The sequence below is a fragment of the Podarcis liolepis genome (genome assembly GCF_965112155.1).
Source record: "Podarcis liolepis genome assembly, chromosome: 8".
NCBI classification, from domain to species: Eukaryota; Metazoa; Chordata; class Lepidosauria; order Squamata; family Lacertidae; genus Podarcis; species Podarcis liolepis.
Window position 1 is genome coordinate 34,327,618 of NC_139560.1, and position 26,023 is coordinate 34,353,640.

General features: G+C 41.3%; 1 protein-coding gene across 2 annotated transcripts in view; it reads right to left on the reverse strand.

Moving 5' to 3' along the window:
* Nucleotides 1-26,023, reverse strand: part of LOC310713467 (uncharacterized protein C8orf34 homolog) — an 83,484-nt gene that overhangs the window by 16,229 nt on the left and 41,232 nt on the right. For both annotated transcript variants that reach the window (XM_083517595.1, XM_083517594.1), the window contains exons 9-10: nt 11,855-11,940; nt 8,754-8,827 (exon numbers count right to left, since the gene is read on the reverse strand). In XM_083517595.1, coding sequence (XP_083373721.1) covers nt 8,754-8,827; nt 11,855-11,940 — 160 coding nt within the window. The remainder of the gene's footprint in view (nt 1-8,753; nt 8,828-11,854; nt 11,941-26,023) is intronic.

Genomic DNA, 26,023 nt, shown 5'->3' on the forward strand with positions numbered 1-26,023 from the left:
TTACTCCCAACCAATTGGCTTGGTACAGGAAACTAGTAAGACAATGGTTTCTGTCCGATAATTTTGTGTGTCAGCATCCAAACCTACAACCAAGGAGTACATTATCCTTTTCAAGTGTTTTGCTAGCAGCAGCGGCTCACAAGGGGGGCAGTGGCATTATCCTGGCAGCACTGCACTCATTGGCCTAGCAGTAGTGGTTCATGAGGAGGCAGCAGCAGTGGCATCTTCACCCTACCAGCCACCCCTGGATCCATTCTGCTGTATGGCAATATCCTGACCAGGCAGGCATCTCACAGGTACAGCCTAATTCTTTGTTGCTACTCTCCTCTGGAAGCTGTGTCCCCATGGGGACCAGAGAACATTTAGTTGCCCTAGTGTTCCTTCTTACTGCTTCCCATCATGAATGAAAGGGCCCCTTCCTGCAAAGGCTACACTCTGCCCAAACAGTGAGCAAATGTCTATCACCCCTCTTTTAAGATGGGACACTGCAGAGTCCTGTTCCAAAGAACTTTCCAGATTCTGTTCCTTGTGGCACCCTCTCAGCGCTTGCCCAACTAGAACAAATAGCCAAGTGACATCTCAAACCTAAAAGTGTGAGCGAAGGTAGCGGCTGCAGCTTCCCTCAAACCCCTGAAGGTTAGGAACTGGCTTTGGGCAGAGAGGTAAGAAGCAGATGCACAAGTGGCATGTGTGTCTGCTTTTCACACCTGCTGTGCAATATCCAAGGTGGGACTCACACACAATCCCAGCAGTGAGATATGGAAATCGTAAGTGCATCTGCTACTGATGCACGTCTGCATTACATCAGAAACGCAACAGATACACAAGTCACTCATGGATTCAGGGGCGAAGCAAGGTGGGTGCGACCCGCAAAAGCTTCCTCAACTCTGGACCCAAACCCTGGAATCCTCAAAAAACCTCAACAACTTTGGCCAACCCTCCCATAAAAACAACTCAACAACTTTGGTCCAACAACTCCTGGCAATGACAATGGGTAGATCACAGGCAGCCTTTTTATACTGTGATTAGATCGCAGTCGCTTGGGAGTCCAACTAGATTTCAATGGGGGAGCGGGGTTGACAAGAAATTTTCCACTCCGGGTACCACCTGACCTTGCTACGCCACTGCATGGATCTGCTTCTTGCAAATGACAGCAGTCTCTCTAAAGACTGGTTTAGAAAGCTATGCAGCAGCCTAGGACTTTGTGAAGTTCTGTCACTCCTTCTAGCTTCTAAGCCTATCTGCTCACCCTCTGAGTTGTCAGTGCAGCTAGAAACACTGGTTGTGAGCATAAAAGGCTTCTTTAACTTTCCTTCCCTGCATTATAGCAGTTTCCTCCACAGATCAGGTAAACTAGGCAGAGCACAATCATTAGTAGGTGCCAGACCACTTAAAAACTGACTCCACAGTGACATCTGGCGGTCAGACTGAGGTTCTCCAGCCTCTGCTGATAATAACGTTGAAGCCAATGAATAAATAATACACTAAATGACTTGAAGAAACTATTCAGTACTGATGGTAGACATTTAGGTTTCCTTCCTCTGAAATATTGTCCCGTCTGCAAATGGTGAAATTCCAGAGACAGTAACATGTCAAACAAACTTCTTGGGGAATCAATCAATGAAGAGATACTAGTTCTTGAAAGATTTCAACGAATATGTCATACACTTAAGACACACGTGATAGCTCTATGTTACTGCCTTATGCATATATGTATATATGTGTACTCTGTGAAACAAACACATGTTTCTGCTTCCTACCTCATAAATATGGCCTGTAATACCATAGCTGATAAGATTATTCAAGCTTGTCATTAGTTTTCCGAATGCTTGGGCATGACTGATGACATTTAGCACAGCACACAGCTACAGGAAAACGGTAGCAGTTATTTGTCTGCTTTCGCAATAAAGTTTTGATGTTTGAAAAAACAAAACCTTTAATGGCGGACAAGACCATCAATGGCTACTAGCCATAATGTCTATGTAAGCATTAACCCTACGGTCTTCCTACCTGAGCTTTACCTAGTGCCCTTAATCCACAAATCCTCCCCAGTAGGGGAGACAACAAATATGTCAACAGACTTCCCAGCTGCCATATAAGCTTCAAGCATGACTCTTGATCATGCTGCCATAAATGCACATTGAACAGAAACACTTATGAGTTCTGTTTGGGTAGCCAGTTGTGGTTATTGCATTCTTCCCTGACAAGGCAAGTATACAGGGCAGAGTCAAAATGGCACTTATTCTCATATTATGCATGGTTTTTCTTAGTGCAAAGATCATCACATTTATTTTCTTGAATTAAAGGCCATAGCCCCACATAGCTCTAATTGATCAATACAGCCCTGCTGCTTTCCAGAGACTCTGACACCAAAACCAACAATTGGCAGATGAACCAAGAGAAACAAAACGTAGCTGGGTGTACAGGCAAACTCAGAATCACAGAATTGTATAGCTGGAAGGCAGCCTGAGGGTCACCTTCTTCCACGATGTCTTGTACTTGCCATACACCTTGGAATTTTGGAAATCTTTCCCACAAAGTATGCTTTAATTATACTGAGATGCTACATCAGGTATTCTGGAAATGCGTGGGAAGTTTAATATGTTGGGAAGCTTTGCAGCTCTGGCTCCTGCTGCCAGATAAGCCTGCGAACTTGGAAATGGATGGGCAGCAGGTCTAAGCAAGCACTGGCTGAGGGCCTTCTGGTGGTTCCCTCACTGCGAGAAGCAAAGTTACAGGGAACAGGCAGAGGGCCTTCTCGGTAGTGGCTCCTGTCCTGTGGAACGCCCTCCCATCAGATGTCAAAGGAATAAATAACTATCTGATGTTTAGAAGACATCTGAAGGCAGCCCTGTTTAGGGAAGTTTTTTAATGACTGATGTTTTAATGTATTTTTAATCTCCTGTTGGAAGCCGCCCAGATGGGCAAGGTATAAATAATAAATTACTGTATTTTTCGCTCTATAAGACGCACCTAGTTTTTGGAGGAGGAAAGTAAGAAAACAAATATTCTGAATCTCAGAAGCCAGAACAACAAGAGGGATCACTGCGCAGCGAAAGCAGCGATCCCTCTTGCTGTTCTGGCTTCTGGGATAGCATTCGCTCCATAAGACGCACACACATTTCCCCTTACTTTTTAGGAGGGAAAAGGTGAGTCTTATAGAGCAAAAAATACAGTATTATCATCATCATCATCTGAGGAGTCTGCCAAGCTGCTCGGGCCCTGGGCATTTCTGACCTTGTTTATATTGTGTTTTCAAAGAGTCCTTTCTCACTTGTTTATAATTCTCTTGGATATTATTGCTATTATTTGCTTTAGTTAGTGAAGCAACATATAGACCAACCTACATGCGGCACCATATCAACAAAATACCCCAAGATGTGGTGGTGAGATTTTATACTACTTACCTAGAAATTCTGTTTGCTGTGGTGTTTTTATTTTGTTTTAAAATGTTAATAAAATTCCAATATATAAATCTAGGGCACTTTCTTTCTTAATATTTGAACTAGAGCAGCATGGCCCTACAGCTTTAAGGTGGTTTTTGTATCTCAGGCAATGACTTAGTCAAACACAGTTAATATTAAGATCAAGTACACATTGGCAGTTCTTTTTTAATTGTGACCTTGATATTACTGGCATTTTTATTTCATTGCAATGACCTTTGGCTATACACAATAAAACTGTGACTGGCTGAATCATGACAATTTTCAGACAAAGGAAATTATTAAAGCGTTCTTGTCCATATTACTTTTGGAACTGGATTTCGGCTACTCTTACCTAAGATTGAACTGAGGCAAGGCCCCAGATATCGCAGCAGTGGAAAACTGTTCTCAAGCAATATATCTAAGATGTATCTGCCAGCAGCTGAGGTCAGCCACATGTCAGTTTAAAAGTTTCCCCCCATGTCTTCATTATTTTTTCACTTACATTATATTTATTTTTGTCTTTACTCAAGTTACTACAGATAAATTCTTCCTGGCATGAACATTAACAGAAAGAAAAGACCCAAATTCAATCATTACTTATCTGGTTCTTTACATTTTTGGAAAATACTGTAAGAGTGTAGGAAAAAGGAAACATGCCTGAATATCAGCGTATTCAGAAACAAGATCAACCATCACTTGTGTCTAGTTTCAGCACTGCATCTGACCAGACACAAGTGATTTTTTGCTCTCCCATTTAGGAAATATACAAAACTGAAACACATTAAAACTATGACAAATCTCAGGGCCAAAATTTGCATGACTGATGAGTTTTCTTCAAAGGTATGCTCAATTAAACAGCACAAGAGATTTCAGTTTTAGTATACCCAAAAGCAAATTGAATGATACTGGTTTTATTCACTAAAGTAGGTTGTTCCTCAATCAATACATTTCCTTTTATTTTAATGGATCTTTATTGTAACAAATGCTAGCTATAGCTGAGTTGACTAGTCCTTATTCCCCCAGGACCATAACATAAACTTGGATCTGCCAAGTTGGGGAATCTGATGGAGTTGTTCTGGCTTACAAAGTTGTGTTCCCACTAATCTATGCCCCATTGGCTTCATCTGGTTTTCTAGAACTGGGGTTTTGTCACTCAGTACTTCTACACCAGAAAGCAACTTCTAGTTCAAAATAGTCAACTAGGTTCTTTTAACAGTTACTATATCCTAAAGAAAAACCTGATCACTGGGCTAGTCACTCTTTTAAATAGTGACGTTGCACTCATCTTTTCTGAGTGATTGTTAATCTTGAAGGCTTAACCTGCTTTCTGGAAACAGAGGTGTTCTAAAGCAAGAGGCTGCAGAAAATTCGTGGAAGGGCCTAAGCTCTGTTTCTTCATTTTTCCTGTAGTTATATTTTATGTAATTTAACTACTGTACATAAAAGCTAATGCAAACCATTGATGGTGCACAGACTGGCATTAACACAGTAGAATCCTGTGAGATTATGGAGGAGCTAGTCTGCTTGCTACAGCTCACACTGAAACAATAAACTATGGTTTATTGCTGCAGGAATGAGATTCACATGCCTAGACTGCTAACATAAGGTTAGCAATGCCAGCTGGGACAATTGAGATGGCTGACTAGACACACGGAACTAGATTCAGCACTAATCCTTTGGGGGCAGGACTATCAAAACTATTAGCAACAGCCATCTGTTAGGTGTTGCACACAGGGTTCCAAATCAAGTATCACAAGTCATTGCATAGATACTGAGTTCTAGAATGTGAAAACAGCACCATTTGGGGACAGATATTCCAAAGTTTTTGCAGCGTAGTGCTTTTTATAATTCTTATACGAGAACAAATAACACATTCTGCACTTTCTGGGGATGATTTTATCCTTAGAACTTCTCTCCCGATGACATTTCAGAGGTGCATAAGCATGCTTTTCATTTCTCAGACAAGGCTAATGTGAAGCTTGCAATGACCAATGTCAGGCTGAAAATAACAATTCAGGAAAACAACTAAAAAAGGAGCCAAGATGAAATGTATTTCAGTGATACTGACGCCAGTAAAATCTGGAGATTGCTATTTAGTAATCAGCTCCTGTCAAAATTACATACAAATTAATTTGGCTGAACTTTTTATTTTTCCAGTTTCAGTTTCAACTTTATGAAATGATTCAATGTCAAAAAAAGAATGGACAAAAAGCAGTTGAACAATCTTCATCTACTCAAGATGAAATGGAAATATTTGTCACAGACTTCAGAACATGGTTAAACATTTCCGTGTTCCTGTGAATCTGTCTCTCTCATTAATCCTGCCTGAGGAGGATATAAGAAGACTGATAACTTTCCAAGCAACTAATGAAATACTCTGCATGCAGGATAATTCACGTCATTCATTTTCCTCCTAGAGTTCACCAACTGTTCAATCTTTTTGCTCCATGAGCTTTTTTCAGGCACATGTTGCAAACGAGTCAACCTTTTTCATGTAATCTAAAAATAATAATCCTCCTCAGAGCTTTGTTGCAATATTGACAGCTATTTTTAATCCCTATGTCCAACATTTAAGGTCCGTTCTACTTGAAATGCCATGTAATTGAAATTACAAGCTTTCTGCTCTGTATAGCAGGCAGCATGCCAGCACATTTTTACGCCAAAATCATACTGAGCTAGTCCTTCCCAAACCATGATTCATGCTGATGCGGACAGGAAAAAACTACACAAATGGCTGCATGTAGTAAGACAGACAGAAGCAATGCTTTTGTTTTTAAGAATTGGTAATTCTGAGATTGAAAATCTTACGTTATTGCTGAAGATAGCAAAGGTTCAAATACAGTGCTGATTTTCATAAAGAGTGGCCCTTTTACTAATAGTGTTATAAACATTTAAGATAGAAAGTTACATATACACCCGCTATTTGGTAAAGAAACGAAGGCCAGGAATCTAAATAAGAAGTCTTCAGGTCAATGAACACTTATCATGGCTTCCTTTGCAAATCCTCATGACACAAAGGCAAATTATATGGTAGAATCATCTAAAAAGATGTATGTGGTAAATGGTTTGCTTTGGTGAAAGACATTTTGGTGAAACGTAATTATTTGCTCTTTATTTCCCATTGCAAATCGTCACTACATTTCCAATTAGCACCACTTCTCTGATTGTCCTATTCTCTGCCCTCTCCAAAGCCACAAAGAACACAAGCGGTTTTCATCTCCCCTCATCCTAAATCTTCATTTTTCCTCAGCTGAGTTTCAAGCAGGCATGATATTCAAAACAATGGAAACTTTAGGGAAAAGAAAAACTATCAAGAGATAAATTGATATTGAATTCCTTTGTAACGACAGGAAAACACATTATGTGTTGTCTTGTAGATGCCACTAGCCTTTTTGAAAACCCAGGATGACCCCTCCAACTCTTGACTTCCAGAATTTACAGGATCATTGCACTGCTGAAATCAGCACTTGGCTGAGACTGTACTCTGTGTTCTTTCCAGATGTGAATGTCTGCGGCTGAAGAAATATGAAAGGCTAGAACATAAAAATTTTATCCCAAGATGCTGGGGGGGGGGGGAGGAAACGTCTTGGTTTGATGTTTTGGAGAAGGTTTTAAAGTAGGTTACTTCACAGATAACCTCCTTATTCATACATTAGCCACCTAAGCTAAAAGCAGATATAGAAAACAAAAGCACATGCACCAAATTACAAATAAAACATAAAAAAATAGTACAACTGGTAAACTTAAGGACAATGAGCTATTTATGTGCCAACAAGGAAAAGACAGTGAAGATAAAATTCTTTGTATGTATAAAGGAAGGAACAGTGCTATCCGGAAAAAGAAATAATAATGGAACTTTGAAACTGTGGGCCAAAACAGACAAATCATGGGAGTTTCATAAATTGGATATCCCAACACTTACATTTCATTTCAGAGGTCCCTAGGAGCATCCCTTAACCAGACTGGAGATGCAGCACTGGAAGAAGGGAGAATATAATCTCTCTACCTATGTCATTTCTCTGCTCTGAATTGGCACCTAACAGCAGAAGATACAGAGATTTCCACAGTGTGACTAATAGTAATGGGGTGGGTGATTTAGATCAGGGAAATGACATATGGCAGGGAAAGGGTTTCTGTTTGCCGCTCCCATTTAATTTGAGAATTCTCCCATGGCTGCTTGTTGAACTGAAAACAGTGGGAATCTGATCATAGTTCTCCTGCATCTCATCTATTTTGGTCTGGTAACGAAAAATTGAAAACATAAACTTAAGTAACAATGTGAGTTGGGCAGAAGAATAGGAGTTAGAAGTAAATTAAGAGTTATGAACCAAAAGCCTTGGAGATTATTTATTTAATTAGAGCATTTTTACCCTGCTCTTCATCCAAAATGGCTCTCAGCACAGCTTATTAAAATCAGGAGTGAGGCATATCGTATATATTCCACAAGTGACAAACGCCCCATTTTCTTTTTAACCGATGCGGAACAATATGCTTTGGACTCAAATTTTGCACTGCATTGCAAAATAACCTTGACTGAAGTTGCATCGTTCATGGCTAAAAGTTCGCAAGCGCTTAAGCTGTTCCGTGATGTTAACAAGTGTGAGGAGGTTATGCTGTTATATAAACTCATTTTAAGAAATGAATGTCAGTACATTTATTTGATTTAGTTTCTGAAAATCAAGGGAGGCTGAAATGAGTACAAGATGTGCCATTAAGACTTGCTTTCTTGGTTGTAATAAAACACCTTATGAAAAACAGTACCTATTTTGGTGGAGAACAAGCCACTGCACACTCTTGCACAAGCCAACAAAAATAGATTATACGATTTAGTTTGACAGAGAACACTATCATAGCTATACTTACATCACAATATAGTATTAAAAATATAGCATATGATCCAGCCAGTTCAGAATTTTTAAGGTGGATTCATTTCAGTTGCAAAGCAGATGCCTAACACACCTCCTATTACAGGTTTTTAAAGTGCTTACCTTTGTCTTGATTCTGCCAATATATCTTTAAAATTACATATTAAAAATTAACTTTAAAAATCCTAAGCTCTTGCAAAACTGGAAGTACATGTTTATACATGTTATACATGCTGAATATTCTGATTGACTCTGAAAACTTGAACCAACTAATTGGTTAAATGTGATTCATATTCTAGTCCAGCGCTCAGGGAATGTGATACGCAAAACCTCCAGTATTCCCTTCAGTTTCATGCCAAATGTATTCAAGTTAATCTAGAAAAACTGAGGGTTTGTTTGTATTTATTTACAGAATTTTTGTTCATAAAACCGAAGACAGCATATATACGGTCCTTATTCTTACCTGCTCTGCTGCTTGGAGTACATTCTCCAATTCATCACTGCTTTCCATTGAAATTTCTGCTCCAGGCACTGATGCTGTTTTAAAAGATGGGGAACAATAAAGAATAATGAACAGCATTTTTTATTATTGTGCCCTTCCTGCACACCAACTGCAGCTGTGGAGATGAGATCAGAAGCATCTGCTTCTGGGTTTAAACTAATCAAAGCTCCCCATTACGTTTGAACTCAGGGTAGTGTGGCTAGTTTATGTTTAGTGAAAAGACCAATATCGTACATTATGGTTTGAAGCTAGCTTGTTTCAATCAACTGAAGCTAAGCCAACCACATTGATTCCAAGTGCTGATATCACAAGGAACTCTGGTTTGTTTAATATTGGAAATGAAAGGTCCGATCTCCCTTTTGCAGCCATGCCAGGAGAGGGGAGGAAAGAGTACACAAAATAAAGAGTATCCTGTTGTAATAAACCTCAGCACCAGCTGATCTAGGCTTGGCATGGCTTAGTTAAAACTGGGTTGCCAAAGAATTCTCCTCTGATAATGAAAGCTTCTTTAAATAACTTCATAGCTGTGTAAGTGATTTCTTGACTTCTCATCTAAGAAACAATTTACAGTAGCATTGGAGGTGGCAGCAGGGCACCAGCAGTGCCATCCCAATGGCCACAATGCATTGACCCAGACAGAGAAGGGATGGGGAGGGAGCTCTGAGTTGTTGGTAGCATCATCCTCGTTCTGGCAAATGCAGCTCTGCTGCCCTTGCACACTGCTGCTGAATATTTGGGCAAATACCATTGATTTGTGTCAGTTGACCCAGAATCTGCATTTGCTAACCTTTGCGTCTATTTGTAACTTGCATGAACCAACCATTCATTGCTCAACATGGAAAAGTGGCAAATTTCCAATAAAATATCAGACGACAGAACAGCATTGTGAATGCAAGATTTACTACAATATGGAAGACATTAGGGCTTCAAAACTTTTTAAAGGATGTGATAAACACTTATCCCACCACATCGCAGTGCGCATAGTGTTCATTCATAATGAAAAAACGTTGTGGGAAAGTCATTTTACAGACCTTTCTGTATCACGCATAGTTATTTTAACACAGCCTATATATTGCCATCCATGCATTGCCTTATTAACTGGGGCCAGTTTGCTTTGTTTTGCCACACGATGAGCAACTAGCTTTGCTCAGGAGTGATAACACTGTTAATCCAGAAATAATTGCAATTGTCAGAAAATACTGTTGTACTGACTTATGTTCTGATGAAGCAATTATTATCTATGAACAGCAGACTGAAACCATGGAATCCAGAACTAATGATTATGCAAGTATTTATATATATCTACATATAATTTTAATTAAAAAACTGACCCACTGGCTATGTTTTACATTAAACACGTGGACCAACAAATGTTTGCAATAACTAGCATTAACTATTGGCATAATATATTATGTAGATATATATTGCAAGTCATAGTTCACATGGTAATATACTGGACCACAAAATTTGTTGATTGGACGCAACATTAATTTTAATGTTAAATTACGAAAGGTGAAACAACACCTTGAATATTCATATTACCTGACACAGAGTCTGTATCATGGCCATTACATCTTGGTCCAGTGTTACTCCAAGGTTGACTCTGATTCAGATTATCAAAAAGTCACTTAACTCTGTACCCCTTTCTATACCATCTGGGCCTGAGGAAGTCTTCCCCCATCATCTGAAGACTCCCCTGTAACTTCTCCTGTTCCATAGCTATCTAGGAAAATGTGACCTCAGAATAAGTTAGAGGCTTTCTAAGGATTGCATGACAGCTCTGCTAGGGGAGAGGAGGCACTGGAAGGGAAAGCCTCACGAGCCTTCTTAAGTTTCCGGATGACCCTGATCCTTTGCTGAGGAAACATCACCATAATGGTTTTTGTTATTGTTACTAATAATAATAATTCCCTGCCATTAACCAGCAGGTCCCAGGGCAGGTTACAATTTAAAATTCTGTATGAAGAACATTTAAAACAATTAAAGTAACAGGAATATTGTGAATCCTGGAAACACACGTCTCAGTGTCAGGGCAACACGTATCTCAGGGTAAAGAGATGCATCCTCAGTGTTTACTAAAAGCTGCTTAGTGAGTAGCACCTTTGTGGGGAGAGAATTCCATAGTTGATGGAAGTTTATGAGTTATGGGCAGCTCCATGTACAGCGCATTGCAACAATCCAATCTGGGATTACCAGAGGATGGAGTACTGTGGTCAAGTCATCTCTGCCCAAGAGGAGACGTATCTGAACAGCTCCAGTTGAAACTGGAAATAGGCAGGCCTGTTCTTCCAAACCTTAGTCAGTAGGGTTCACTGGGAGCTGCCCAGGGTCCCGCCTTGCCTTTGCCCAGGCCAGCACTTCCCCCATAAGCCCCCAGAATACCAGTTTAGATATTCTAAACTTCATGAAACTCCCATCCCCCATAACACTCATTTAGTTGTGAGCTCTATAGGGATATTCCTTACACTGAATCAGATCAGCAGCTATCAGGATTTCAGATAAGGTTCTTTCCCAATCCTACCTGGAGAGGCTAGAGACTGAAGCTGGAACTTTTGCATGCAAAGCAGATGGTCTGCTCCTACTGAGCTTCGGCACTTCCCAGTTCTGGATTTTTAGCTAATTCATAAAGAACAAACTGCCACAGGAGAGGTATTTTGAGTGTAATCACATTGTGCCTGCTAACCAAGTTATACATCATTATCCAAACAGCAGAGATAAGCACTTTAATTCTGCAAAGCCTCAGCATTGTGCTGTTGTCTTCAAAAAGCAGAGTTGCATCAGCGTTTTCCACACAGTGTTAAGTCTAATCTCCAACAGAGAGTGGAGTGTGAAGAGTAGTGAGAGCAAAGAAAACAAACTTAAATAGTAAGGAACAGGGTCTGATCAGCTAAATTTCTTTCCACACATTACTGTAATTTGGTAACTGAAAAAGGAATTTACCCCCCACCAAAACTGGTCTTAAAAAGTTTCCCAGCAGATATTCTCGAATGTGTTTTTATCAGTATGTATTGAGTCATTCAGATTATTCCATGCGAGGTAGCATAGCTCTTTCAAGAACTTACCGACAGATTGTGGCACTTCTTGCTCAAGAGTCTGAGACGCAACAGATACGTCCTCTGTTCTTTCTGCCAAGTTATCTCCTTGCAGTCTAGGATGATTGAAATGGAAACAATTTTGAAGTTATATGGAACATTCCACTGATTAATGCACAAGACAACTGGACAGCTGCCAGCTTGCACTGCTAAGCACCACTAGGAGGCTGATGCCCTTACAAAAGTGTTGAAAGATCCTGGGCTGGAGGCTGCTGGCTGATAATTTAGTGCCTTACAGGTACACAGCTGCTAATGGTGCCCAACATGGGCTGTTGATTCTTTGGCTTGTATCTGCAGTGGATACTATTATTTCATTTATTAAATTTATATACCACGCTTCATCCAAGGATCTGAGGTACGAACTGGACCTGCATGCAGCTGGGGCAGCACTCTCCATACCTCCAGTAAGGGCTCTGGGTCCTCTTTCTCTCACACAGGTGCTCTGTAGTGGAAGCTAGTAGCCACACAGTGAAACCTCTCAAAAGCCACCATTGAGTCTATACCTTACCATGTAATTCATTGAAAACATTAGTTGTACAAAGAATATATTTTAAAACATTAATTAATATTCCTATCAAAAATACGTATTTGAGACTAGCTAGCAATTTCTTTCTAAGGACTTTGGGAGGGTTTTTTGTTTTGTTTTTGATAAGTGATAACTTATCAAAGCTGCTCCATCAACAGCTGCTATGGAAATGGCTGGTGTGACAGCTCCATTCACAGCCCACCAGGGGTTAGCAGTGGGATGACAGCTTTGTTTGGGAGCTGGGCGAGAGGCTCTGCCTCTTACCAAAGCTGGCCCAAGAATACCAACCACTGTTAGTCTCCTGTGTCTCCTACCTGGAGCTGATTCAAGTTCTAGAAAAGCATTGCAGATAAAGGTTCTCTTTAACCTCTCCAAGGTAAGCGCTGACTAAGCTCTGTTCATTTCCATCTTCATGACTGCTGCACTGATCAAGGCTGGTACAATGGGTTGGTTAACATATTTGTTCAGTCTCAATGATTTTGCTAAACCATTTCTGAGACTAAACTAACATTCCCCAATTCCCCATGGCTTACTGGCTGGGATGTTCCAAGCTAAGTTTTAGGTAGCAAACACTTGGTGTATGAATGCAGATTCATGCTGATGGAAGATTGGAGAGCTGGACTGGATGAGCTTCTGATTTGCAAAGTAGTAAAATATCACACATTTAGACCACATAGGAAAGAGAACTTAAGTAGAAAAGATTTCTTATCCACAATTTTGAAAAGCTTTGTTCACAGTCACAGTATTTTCTAAGACTCAGTAATTATTGAAGTTAGCTGAGCAATAGCAAGCCTGTAGCTTCTTCTTGTTTTGCTTTCTCTCTCTCTCTATATTCATATATTCTTGGCATCTGTTCTTTTTCCTTTTTTTAAAAAAGTTGTGCTTTCTATAAATATAGCTGTTAATTACAAATGAAATTCATAGCCTTTAAAAAAATGTATAATGTATTTCAGGAACGCCGGAAATATCCAAGCTCATAGGTGGGCTTCTCTCTACAGTGCCAAATTACTTGACAGGAATTTCAGTAATATAGAATAAGAAAGATTGCTCAAAGACAAATACGCCTTGTTCCCCACCCTACATGTAATGGAAAAGAGGACATAGAAGACACATATCTACACTGGATGGGTGCAGATACTAACTAAAATCAGGCCCGGTGACACCCAGAAACATGGATTCGGCAGCTGCTGAGGGCCACAGTCACCTTCTTCCAGTCTCCTCTTCCCCATATGTGAGTTTTTGTTTCCTCAATTTGTGCCACAACTGGCACTGGCACAACCTTGGATGTCCAAGACTGAACTTTCTATCTTTCCTCCTAAGCCTGATCCCCTTGTACACTTTATTTATCCACAGGCAATGTTATTATCCACCCTCCTGAACATGCACAGAGCCTTGGCTTTATCTTTGCCTTGGCAAATTTCTGTTCTCTGGACTAGGTTGTCTCACTTTGGCTTCTTCTAGGGAAGGGCAGGGCTGTCAGTTAAGGTTTCTCTGAGTTGCTTTCTCTCAGTAAAGCAACCAAGTTGTAAAAGCAACCAAAGAAGATTAGACGAATTCATGAAGATTTACCACATTATTTTAATGTTTGTATGCATTACTTGGCTGGAGAACTGTATTGCAAAATTCAGAGAAGTGTGAATTTCAAAAGCTAGCAGTGTTTTAGTTCTTGTATTGCTTTGGAAAGTGTGAATTAGACAGGTTTGCCTCTCAATGCCAGGTGAAGAGAATTTCTCCCCTGCCCCTAGTCTCTTCACACCTATCCAGGGCTCAGCTGCTAAAATAATTTGTTGCTGGACCCTCATTGCTCCACCATGCAAGCATGGAACTAGTGGAAAATGAGCATTTTAAACCCCAGTGTGATGTTCCACCTTAAATCCCTACGCTGGCTTCCTAAATCCAACACAAGCTCCTTGCCCTTACCTTCAAAACCATTCATAGCCTTGCATCCACCTGGTACACCCACACTTATATCCTGATATTTCCCTGCCTGTGATCTTCATTATTCCAGCTCTAAGCACCTGCTTCTAGCTCCCACCATTTCACCCTTGCTGTACTGTGTGCCTGGAACTACCTCTTAAGGATAAGAGATTTCACCTCTCCTGCTTCATTCTTTCTCAAAACCCACTTTTCAGTGAAGCCTATGGCTACTTTCCATGCTCTACTGTAATTCTATTTGGGCACATATCTCTTAAACAGTTGCATATTGCGCCTCTTCTTACTCCTTCCTCCATTTTCCTCATCAGCAGTCAGACTGATGAGGTCTATACCAGCTTCTTCTTCTAAGGCTTCTTCAAAGGTAGACCCACATATTATGCATTGCAAAAATCTAACCTGGAGATTACCAGAACACAGCCAACAATAGGTAGGCTACTATCTGGGGCCATCAGTTGAAGTTGACAGAAGGCACTCAATGCCACTGGGGCCACTTATGTCTCAAGTGACAGTAATGGATCCAGAAAAACCCGCAAGTGACATACATGCTCCTGGCAAGATAAAAATGTAAAATGAATAACTGAATCCTTATCTATGTCACACAGGTGGTATCAAGGCCACATTTTCTTTCCAGTTTTAAACAGGGTTTTATGCGAACAACAAGTATATAAAAGTGTATCATATTACTTGTTTTACTTTCTGCAGCCACTCCTAAAAATGTTCATGAAATGACATCAGAGTTGGAAACTGACAATTGTTTTGTGGAATTAACTATAGGCTTTCTTTTTTGTGTTCTTTCTGATAAAACCTCATCCATTTCACTCTTCTGATAACTTTTAATATAGAAGACTATCTGGGAACTGTAAGCAATTACTCATTACAGCCTGAAGCTCTAGGGAAGTCAGTTGCTAATTCTACAGCAGATTATCACAATATGAAAGAATGTTCATTTAAAGTTTGGCAATAGTTTCCACATCTTGCAGAGTTTTAGAAATGTGAGACACAATCCATCTGGAACATCTACATAACTTCTTTTTTCCCATTGCCCATAATCATAAAACATAAATATGTTAACATAGCCTGAATTTCATTTTGTATTTCCTGAAATGGTTTTCAATGAGCTGAGCTCATTCCTGTACATATTCAGTGATTACTAAAAACAACAAGCACTTTTGATTCATCAATAAAGAAGCACAACACATGAGTCTAGTGATGCCCCAATGCGTGTAGTCCTTTGAGTTGAAATACGAATTTCTGTGATTTAAAATTCTCATCTTCAGGTATTTCCAAGCCTGGCTCAGGTTTTAATTTGAGCCAGAGAAGAATGTCTCCTTCCACCACCTCTCTGCTCCTCTCCCCTGCCCTATAGCAATGTCTCAGGCATTAGGATCTCAGGAACATGTAATTTTCCTAATGCACCAGTTACTGCTCCCTTCTCCTCCTCCTCCTCCTCTTTAGTTACCCTATTGCATCTATTCATCTTTACTTTCTCATCCCATCCCCATTGCTGCCTCAAATTCCCTGCTGTCCCTTACATCTCAAGATAACAAGCAAAAAAACCAACTAAGTGGCTTCCTTGATTTTGCTGCAGATCAGGGTAGGCATGGGAAAGGTTTGGCCATGGCGGGACCATCACAAAACACTTTTGTCAACAACCATACTATCCTTTCTAAGACTCCACTCTCTTTACTCCTACTAGTGCTAGTCACAGATCAGTCACCATTTGAGCATTGGAACCTACTAAGTATACCAAAAGGTGTTTCTTTCCCCTGCTAGCTCACCCTACTGCACTGAATGCTTCTTCAGAGGGTTTCCCTACCTTCAGGACAGGTCCTTTGGAGAATATGCAGAGCTCAGATTGGTGAGGGAAAGGGAGAGAGACTTGCTTTGCATGCGGAGTGCCAAGCTCAATAGCCCTACAGATCCTGGGCTACATCTATGTGAATGTATATCATACATGAAGGTTGAAAATAGACATTATACATGGAAGTAGTCTGAATGCTCATTCTCTGCCCTAAAAGCAAATCCCTCAGAATTTCAAGAATGGAGTTTGAAACTATTTCTACCACCCTTCAAATTTATGCCTATCTTATTTTAGTTTTGTTAATGAAACGTGATGGCCCAAGACTAGGCTCCCCATGCTGTCAGAGAAGGGAACCAATGACAAAGGGTGTGGAAGACTGAGTTTAGGAGCCATCTGAGGAGAAAGCCTCCGAAGAAACCCGCCTATAGGATGCTCCCATGGAAGGGAAGCTCCAATGGTGATGTATCCATTCCACTCTGCATGGGGATGTAATCTTACTTCCCTCCTGTGACTCAAAAGACTCATTCCCTTGCAAGTGTCCACTCCACCGCTGTAAGACATTCACCTTCCTGTGGGACTATTTGAGGCCATAGTTGATTCTAGACTATTAGTGGCGCAATATTTCAAGCACTGTTTCCTTAAATTGCATCCAGTTTAACCTTGAAACCAGCTGCCACACTGTGCTGTCCATGGTCCTGACCACCACAGTCTATCCTGGACTCTTGCTGCAAACTTCTGTAGGCTCCAGCCTATAATAGGACGCTTAGATTAACCTAATACAAAACTACCTGAGAGTAAGCCTCGTTGAACTGAACAGGGCTTACTTCTGAACAGACATATATGGGATTGTGCTGCTAAGCACATATTTAGGGAATGCTCAGCCATGCAAGAACTGTATTGGGCAAATGAACCAGGAGTCATCTAGATTTTGGAAGATATACATATGTATTGGTTTAGTTTTGGAAGTCTGATTTTTCACATTATACTGGGTTTTAAAATATACATTCCCCACTAGTTTATTTAGAAAAGGGATCATCTATTATTTACAGACCACTTACTATAGTAAATGGTGCTATAGGCCACATACTATAGCAATAGCCACAAATAAAACTTTAAGGCCTCAATATTATCTGAATATGAAATACAATGGTACCCTGGTTCTCAAATTTAATAATAATAATAATAATAATAATAATAATAATAATAATAATATAATTTATTATTTATACCCCGCCCATCTGGCTGGGTTTCCCCAGCCACTCTGGGCGGCTTCCAAAAGAATATTAAAATACAATGATACATCAAACATTAAAAGCTTCCCTAAACAGGGCTGCCTTCAGATGTCTTCTAAAAGTCTGGTAGTTGTTGTTCTCTTTGACATCTGGTGGGAGGGCGTTCCACAGGGAGGGCGCCACTACCGAGAAGGCCCTCTGCCTGGTTCCCTGTAACTTGGCTTCTCGTAGTGAGGGAACCGCCAGAAGGCCCTCGGTGCTGGACCTCAGTGTCCGGGTAGAACGATGGAGGTGGAGACGCTCCTTCAGGTATACTGGACCGAGGCCGTTTAGGGCTTTAAAGGTCAGCACCAACACTTTGAATTGTGCTCGGAAACGTACTGGGAGCCAATGTAGGTCTTTCAAGACCGGTGTTATATGGTCTCGGCGGCCGTTCCCAGTCACCAGTCTGGCTGCTGCATTCTGGATTAGTTGTAGTTTCCGGGTCACCTTCAAAGGTAGCCCCATGTAGAGCGCATTGCAGTAGTCCAAGCGGGAGATAACCAGAGCATGCACCACTCTGGCAAGGCAGTCCGCGGGCAGATAGGGTCTCAGCCTATGTACCAGATGGAGCTGGTACACAGCTGCCCTGGACACGGATTTAACCTGTGCCTCCATGGACAGCTGTGAGTCCAAAATGACTCCCAGGCTGCGCACCTGATCCTTCAGGGGCACGGTTACCCCATTCAGGACCAGGGAATCCCCCACACCTGCCCGCCTCCTGTCCCCCAGAAACAGTACTTCTGTCTTGTCAGGATTCAATCTCAATCTGTTTGCCACCATAATCTGTTCTGGGAGTCCATTCGACTCCCGAAACGGTTCCTGCACTCAATTGGAAGTTGTGGAAGCCATGTTGGACATTCGGCTTCTGAAAAACATTTGCAAACCGGAACACTCACTTCCGGGCTTGTGGCATTCGGGAGCCGATTTGTTTGGGAGCCAAGCCATTCGACTGCCAACCTGTACTAACCTTTCTAGGTTTCAGATGTAGGTACAAAATTTCCACTGAAGACTAAAGATTCTCTTTCATTTGATAGGTTATTCAGCCTAACAAATGTCACTGTTACAAAATATTGTGTCAGCAATCCTGTAAACATTTACCTTTGAGTTAAATGAAAATACTTATAAGTAGACATGCATAGGGTTTTACAGCACATTACACTTTTTTCTGTGATTAGTAAAGATAGATAAACATGGAATTACCCTTCTAGAAACAAACAAACAAACAAAAACAAAAAAACCCACATGTGGCATAAAATGACTTAGAAATGCACTGAATTTTGGCATGGGTGTATTTTCTACCCCAGCTAATGTTAGCAGACTGGGTTAGTAAAAACAACAACAAACAAACAACAAACTATCGCTTTTTCACAGAAAAACAGCCAGAGACAGGCCACCAAAGAGCACTGGAGTCAGATAATACAAAGCTTACTTGCTACAGGCAAATATAAAGCCTGGTTAAGGAATTAAGGTTTTGCTGTTGTTGTTTGAAAATAAGTTTCATTTTCTATTTTAGATACAAAAGAAAAATCTCAGCTTCCTCTGAAACATACCACTAGTGAAAAGTAAACAAAATCTTACTGGAAGCCCTTTATAAATTGCTTCTGATACAAACCAGTGACAGTTGTAATCTGCTATTAAAACAAGCCAATAATAGTAGACTGCTTCTTAGCATTCCAAGCCAGAAAAGTGGGGGCAGATAGAAAACAGCATTTGTATGAGACACATCTCTTCTTTCCCACTGCATCTTTATAAAACCGTGCGGAGGACGTATCCATACATTCTTCTCTTGTTTTCCCCTCCATCCAATAGCTAGCATTAGCATTAGAATTAATGTCCTGTGTAATGGAACCATTCAACCTTTTCTTAAATTTAGCCTGTGTCTGACCTGTCATGCCTGATGAAAAAATATATCAACATTGCCTTAAAATTCCAAAAGGAACATTTTTTTCTTTCTAAACTGCTGTTTATTATCCTTCTAAATTACTGCACACACATGGAGCAGATTCATTTTCTGTTGCTCCAGCAGCTAAAACCTGTACCAAGGGGTTCATATTACAAAAGAGGGGATTTCAGCTCAACATTAGGAAGAGCTTCCTGTCAGTAGAATGCTCAGGAGTGGAAAAGACTACTGCAGAAGGTGTTGAACTCACCTTCATTAGAGTTTTTTTAAGCCACAGGGATGATTGTCACCTATTAGGGATGCTTTAGCAGTGGAACTGGACTTCTGAGTCCCTTCCAACTCAATGATTCTACAATCGAGTAGCCTTTTGCTTGGTAAGCAATTTCTCTTTAATTGAGACAGTAAAGAAGTTTATTGGAAACTTCTTATATGATTTATTAATTTATATACCATTTCATACCAAAATAGTCTTCTGTTTACAAGAAAACTGAAATAAACAATTGCACAAGCATTAAAATATAAACATCCATAATTAAGATTGCTGTACAGGATCAGGTTTAAGGTGCTGGTTTTAACCTTCAAAGCCCTACACGGCCTAGGACCCTCGTATCTACGGGACCGCCTCTCCTGGTATGCCCCACAGAGGAACTTACGGTCCTCAAATAAAAACATCTTGAAGGTCCCAGGCCACAGAGAGGTTAGGCTGGCCTCAACTAGAGCCAGGGCTTTTTCGGCTGCGGCTCCAACCTGGTGGAACGCTCTGTCACAAGAGACAAGGGCCCTGTAGGACTTGACATCTTTCCGCAGGGCCTGCAAGACAGAGCTGTTCCACCAGGCCTTTGGTTAGGGCACAGCCTGACTCCCTCCTTTGGCAATCTTTACAATACTTTAGTTTATGGTTGCCATCAATTTTGATTTTAATTAATTCTTATGATGTTTTATAATGGTGCACTATTTTAGTGTTGTTAGCCGCCCTGAGCCCGGCTTCGGCTGGGGAGGGCGGGATATAAATAAAATTTATTATTATTATTATTATTATTATTATTATTATTATTATTATTATGGCAAAGGGTGGCTATACAGATGATGATGATGATGATGATGGTTTTTAGTACTTAAAAATTTATTTAAGGGCACCTATGCTATCAATTTTGTTTCCAAATCCCTACAACATTTCAATGTATCAGACTAAAATGTTTTAATACCTGAGGAAATGTCATACATTGAAATTTTCAGGAGGAAACCTTTTCTGTGAGGGTTTTTTCTTGCATTTTCAAAAGCTATTAAATGTGGTTGCTGAAGAGTTGTAACCCACCCTGGGACCTTAGGGTGAAGGTGATAAGTGAAATTACTACTACTACATATTAGATTCTGCTTCAGAAACAGATGCATTGCTTATAAATGGAAGAGAGGGAAAATACTGCCTTGAAAATTTCCCCATTTTATCTATGAAGTTCTAATGTTATAGATTGTACATTTGCACAATAATATTTGTGCAATACACAGTGCATTAAGCCACAGTCCCATACATAGTTGGTCAATATTAAAGCATGGTTGTGGTTTAAAAGCATGAAACTAAAAAATACCAAATAGTTAAGGGAACAAGCATTTTGATACTTTCTTTACAAAATTAGGCAAACAGGTTTCTTGGATTGTCCTCTTAGCAATAATTGCATGTGTCAAAGCAAACAGAAAACACTTGCAGACATTTGTTTTTTAAAGGACTAAAACAACTTTAAGACAGACTCAGTAGGAATATATAATCTCTTAATAGATTATGCAACAGAAGGACAATTAAGGCTGCAGTTATTCCTCCTTTTCCTTCACATAGAGAGCAATTCCTTTTGACAGACCCTATAACTCTTTAACAGAGAATGTTTTGATTATCACATCATCTTTTTTTCAATGTTGTTTCTGGATTTACTCAGTGGGAAAATGTGGTCAACTAGGGAAATTCTATGCCCCATGAGATTTTGGTTAAGCTGGAACATAAATCTCCTGTCTTATGTTGTTTGTTTCCCATGACAAAGCTAGGGTTTTGGAAATAATGAGACTTAGCCATTTCTTTCAAAAGGGGAAATTCACAGGGAGTTCACCATGAAATTGATTTAGCAGCATGGGATTCAAAACGATAGTAGTTCTTGGTTTATTGCACACATTTTTCATTTAGGCACAATTCAGTAAATAGTTAGCACTACTGAAACCAAACGGGATATAAGTGTGAGTAACTGTGTACTTATAGCTTTACAGTCTACCCTACATTTGATTGAAAATGTGTTCACTAAATTTGATGTACATTTAGGATTAAGGCCATACAGGCGAATCCTCTATTTGTTTTTTCAGAAGTATGCTCCACAGAAGTCAACAGGACATTTTTTCAGAGAAGGAGGTATTAACAAACCTTTTATTCACTTCATAATCCACTGAACTCATGAATTCCTCCACATTTTCATGTCACCAGGAGGTTTCCAATAAAGATTTAGGTGACATTTAGCCATCTATTATGAAGCCAAGGTACAAGTGATGGTAATTATACATGCATCAGGGAGTGCTGCTACAAAGATTGCATGGGAAATTATACAGCATGCTAGCTATCTCAAGAATTTTGTTGTGATTGGATACATCTCATTTCCATAACATGTTTAGTGTTGTTGATTTTTTAACGTGTGATTTATCTAGTTCCAGGTCCAAGTATTTTCAAAGCTTACCAACAAACTTGGCATACATATGGTAGTCTTCTTATAATTTCATTCAGATCATATAATTTGTGACAGTGTGTGATCTATTTATTTTGAAATTACACGTAACTCATTCTTTTGTATAAAGTTGCAAGCAGAAATTGTCATATTTTTGTGGGTTCAACAAAAAGTGTTTCATTCCCAAGTATCTTTTGGCAAGAGCTGCAACAAAGAGATTTGCCACAGTGAGAATGCAAGTCAAATTCATAAAAAAATTCCCTAACGTCTTGTAACCTACCTTGAGAATGTTGGATGCGATACACAACTCGACCCATCAAAATTAATAAAACTAACATAGTCATGTTCATTAATTTCAGTGGATCTTCTCTGAGTAAAACCAATTGACAACCTTGCTTAGCACTTTATAAATACTCCAAAAATGTAAACAAATAATCTGCTCCATGTCTTTTTTTATAGTTATAGGTAATCCATGGTCATGATAAATGGAAATCCTCTCACCTGGTTGCAGAACTTACATTAAGATTTATCTGTGAATTGTTATTTATAACCTGGCCTTCCTCTATACAGATACAAGAATAAGATACAGCATATAAAAATGCGCAATGGAATCATAGAATTGAAAGGGACCCTGGGGATCATCTAGTCCAACCCCCTGCAATGGAGGAATATGCAGCTGTCCCATGCAGGGATCAAACCTGTATCCTTGGTGTTATCAGCACCATGCTCTAACCAACTGAGGTATCACACTATAATAAAACCATAAAATTCATATAAACCAATAGGAGCAGCTGAAAACACAGGATAGGCTAACCCAAATAACCACTGAGAACACCTGGGCAAAACAAGTATGTCTTAACTTAATATAAATATCAGCATCTTCCACAGTTTTGAGGCGGGGACAGTCCACAAGTAGGGTGCCACTGTAAAGAAAGCTTTCTCTTGTGACACCACAAAGAGCAGCTCACCCAATGGTGGATCATGGAAAAGAAACTCATTCAACAAACTTAAGGCACAGGCAGGATGATAGAGGGAATCCTTCGGATATTTGAGTCCCATGACATTGTGTCATGTTCTTTTACACTGTAGACTGCATTCAACAGATATCCCTCATCTGTTAAGGTCATCTGATGACCTAAACAGGCCATACGGATCTCAGGGCACTGCATTACTCAAAGAGTCAGTGATTATAGAACAGAAGGTAAAAAAGGTAAAGGGACCCCTGACCATTAGATCCAGTCATGGCCGACTCTAGGGTTACGGCGCTCATCTCGCTTTATTGGCCGAGGGAGCCAGAGTACAGCTTCTGGGCCATGTTGCCAGCATGACTAAGCCGCTTCTGGCGAACCAGAGCAGCGCACGGAAATGCCGTTTACCTTCCCGCCAGAGTGGTACCTATTTATCTACGGTACTTGCACTTTGACGTGCTTTTGAACTGCTAGGTTGGCAGGAGCAGGGACTGAGCAACGGGAGCTCACCCCGTCGCGGGGATTCGAACCGCCAACCTTCTGATCGGCAAGTCCTAGGCTCTGTGGTTTAACCCACAGCGCCACCCGCATCCCAAGAACAGAAGGTACTTCAAGCCATATCAGATAATTACACCTAGCAATTGCCATCCAACAGTAGCATCATACACGTACTGCCACTGTGCAATGGGATGGTGAGTATATATTGTATGATCCAAAAAAAAAAAAAAAAAAAAAGGTTTATAATCAGAGCAAGTACTCATTCAGTTATAAATCCTGCTTCTTCTGCAGTCAGGTCCTTCACCCACACTGTAAAAAGGACAAATCCTCACCTCATTTAATCAGGGCAAATTCTGGGATAGCAGTCAAGGCTAGAAAAAGCTCAGAGTTTAACATATAGATAATTCTGTCATCTGAGGGCAGTCAGGTTTTGTCATGCTATTTGGTTGTTTGGACAGATGAGGCTTAGCATTTTGTTCCATTTGATTTAGCAAAAGACTGACAGAATAGTCTTTTGGTGTAATCAAGAGAGGACTAAGTATCAGTGGTGACAGCTATGGGTCAGGGATGTAAAACCGCATCTTGATTTATATTGCAGGGTTTAAATCTTAAATGGTGGGGAAGATTTCTCTAACAATGACAACACTACATTATGATTCTGCATGCGAGGGCATGGGGGTATTTCTGGAAGTGTTATTCAATCAGTATCTCTAAGCAGGCATCCGTCAAAAAGTGGCAGCCTCAAATCAAAGAGGATGAAGTTTAAAAATAGGACTGGAATATGCTCAAATTTCATCCTGATGCCATCACAGGTTCCCTTTATTTAAAGGTATTTACCGTATTTTCCACCCTATAGGATGCACTTTTCCCCCTCCAAAAATGAAGGGGAAATGTGTGTGTGTCCTATGGGGCGAATGCAGGCTTTCGCTGAGGCCTGGAGAGCTAGAGGGGTCGGTGTGCACCGACCCCTCTTGCTCTCCAGGCTTCAGGAAGCTATCTCCCAAGCCCGGCAAGCTCCGCTTCCCAACCCAGCCTCTTATCTCCTTTGCAGTTTGATGGGGGGGGGGGAATGGCACCGTGTCCTACTTCGGAGTGAGTGTGTGTGGCCAGTGCCAGCGAGGAGACCCAAGTTAGGCAGAGGCTTTCCGTGGGGCGGAGGCAGAGAGAGAGAGAGAGAGAGAGAGACCGAGGAGTGCACTCTTCCGACGGAGCTCCCGACCCACAAGCAGGCGGCTCCGGCGTCCCCACGAGCGCACACACAAACACACCCGCGGCCAGAGACGCGTTTGCCCGCACAAGCCTTAGTCAACACCCGCGACGGAGAGAGAGGGAGAAGCAGAACTGCGCCGGTGTGTGTGCCATAAAAAGCGCCCCCCCTTTCCAGACTTCTTTCTTTTAAAGTTTAAAGAGCATGTTACATAAATCTGCAGGTCAGGTTCTTGCGCTTGTCTAGGGGCCCAAAATCACAGAGATCTGCAGCTGCTGCTGCTGCTGCTGCTTCCGAGGCAGGGGCAGTAAGGGAGCTGGGGGCGGAAGAAGGCAGGTGACAGATCCATTTCCCCCACTACTGCCACCAGTACGGTGGAACCAAACTGCGTTATGATTTTAAAACCTTACGTAAATGCCCCCACCCCCGCGTTAGCGGAGTAAAACATCTTTAAAGAGGGTGGGGTTGGGGAGGGGGGGCACTTGCTTCCCCAGACACAGGCGAGTTCTTGCAAAAGAATGGGAGGGGGAGATGAGAGCTCGCATTCCGGTTCCTTAGCCATTGTCTTTACACAGAGTAGAAGCCACCCAAATCTCTCCCCACGAAGACCAGCCTTCGAAACGGGCAACCTTAATTTCTCCTTGGACGGCGGGGCAGGAAGGATGCAGCGCCTCAAGTTCTCTCCCTCCCCCTGCCGCCCCAACCGTACACAGGCTGAAGTGTTTTCTTCTGTTGCAAATGGGCACCAGGGGGGGAAACGGAGCCCTGGAAATCGCCCGGGCGAGGCTGGGGGACTTTACAAAATGCAGCTCCAACCTCCTCCTCACTCGGACAAAGTTTCAGCTTTATTTAGAGGCAGAAGCAGAACAACATCCCAAGTCCAGCCCCGAGGAAAAGGGGGGTAACTCAACCAGTCAGCAACCCCCGCTTCCTTTCGCCCGCCTTTTTGTGTATCTTGTGTTTGCGTGAGGATGGTGGCTCCATCAGGGGCTGCTTCGGCCACCAGCTTCCTTGCCCTCTTCGCTATATCGGAGGGTTTAAGCCCCCCACCCATCCTCCAACCCTTGTCTTGAATGCAAACTCCCCCTACCCTCCCAAAAACTATGCCTGAGCTTCGCAACGTCTGGGGAGGGGAGGATGAGAGGGAGAAAGGGCGCGTTCATGAGGACTACAAAGTTGCAAATATGGCTCCCCAGCCTGATCCGCTGCGAGGAGGCAATGAAAACTGGTGACCGCCCTCCCTCTGGGACCCATTCTGGGGGCTGGGGTCGGGGAAGCTCGGGCTTCCCCCTCCCCCAGCCGCGCAAGCTCCCAGAGCGATGCTGAAGCTGCCC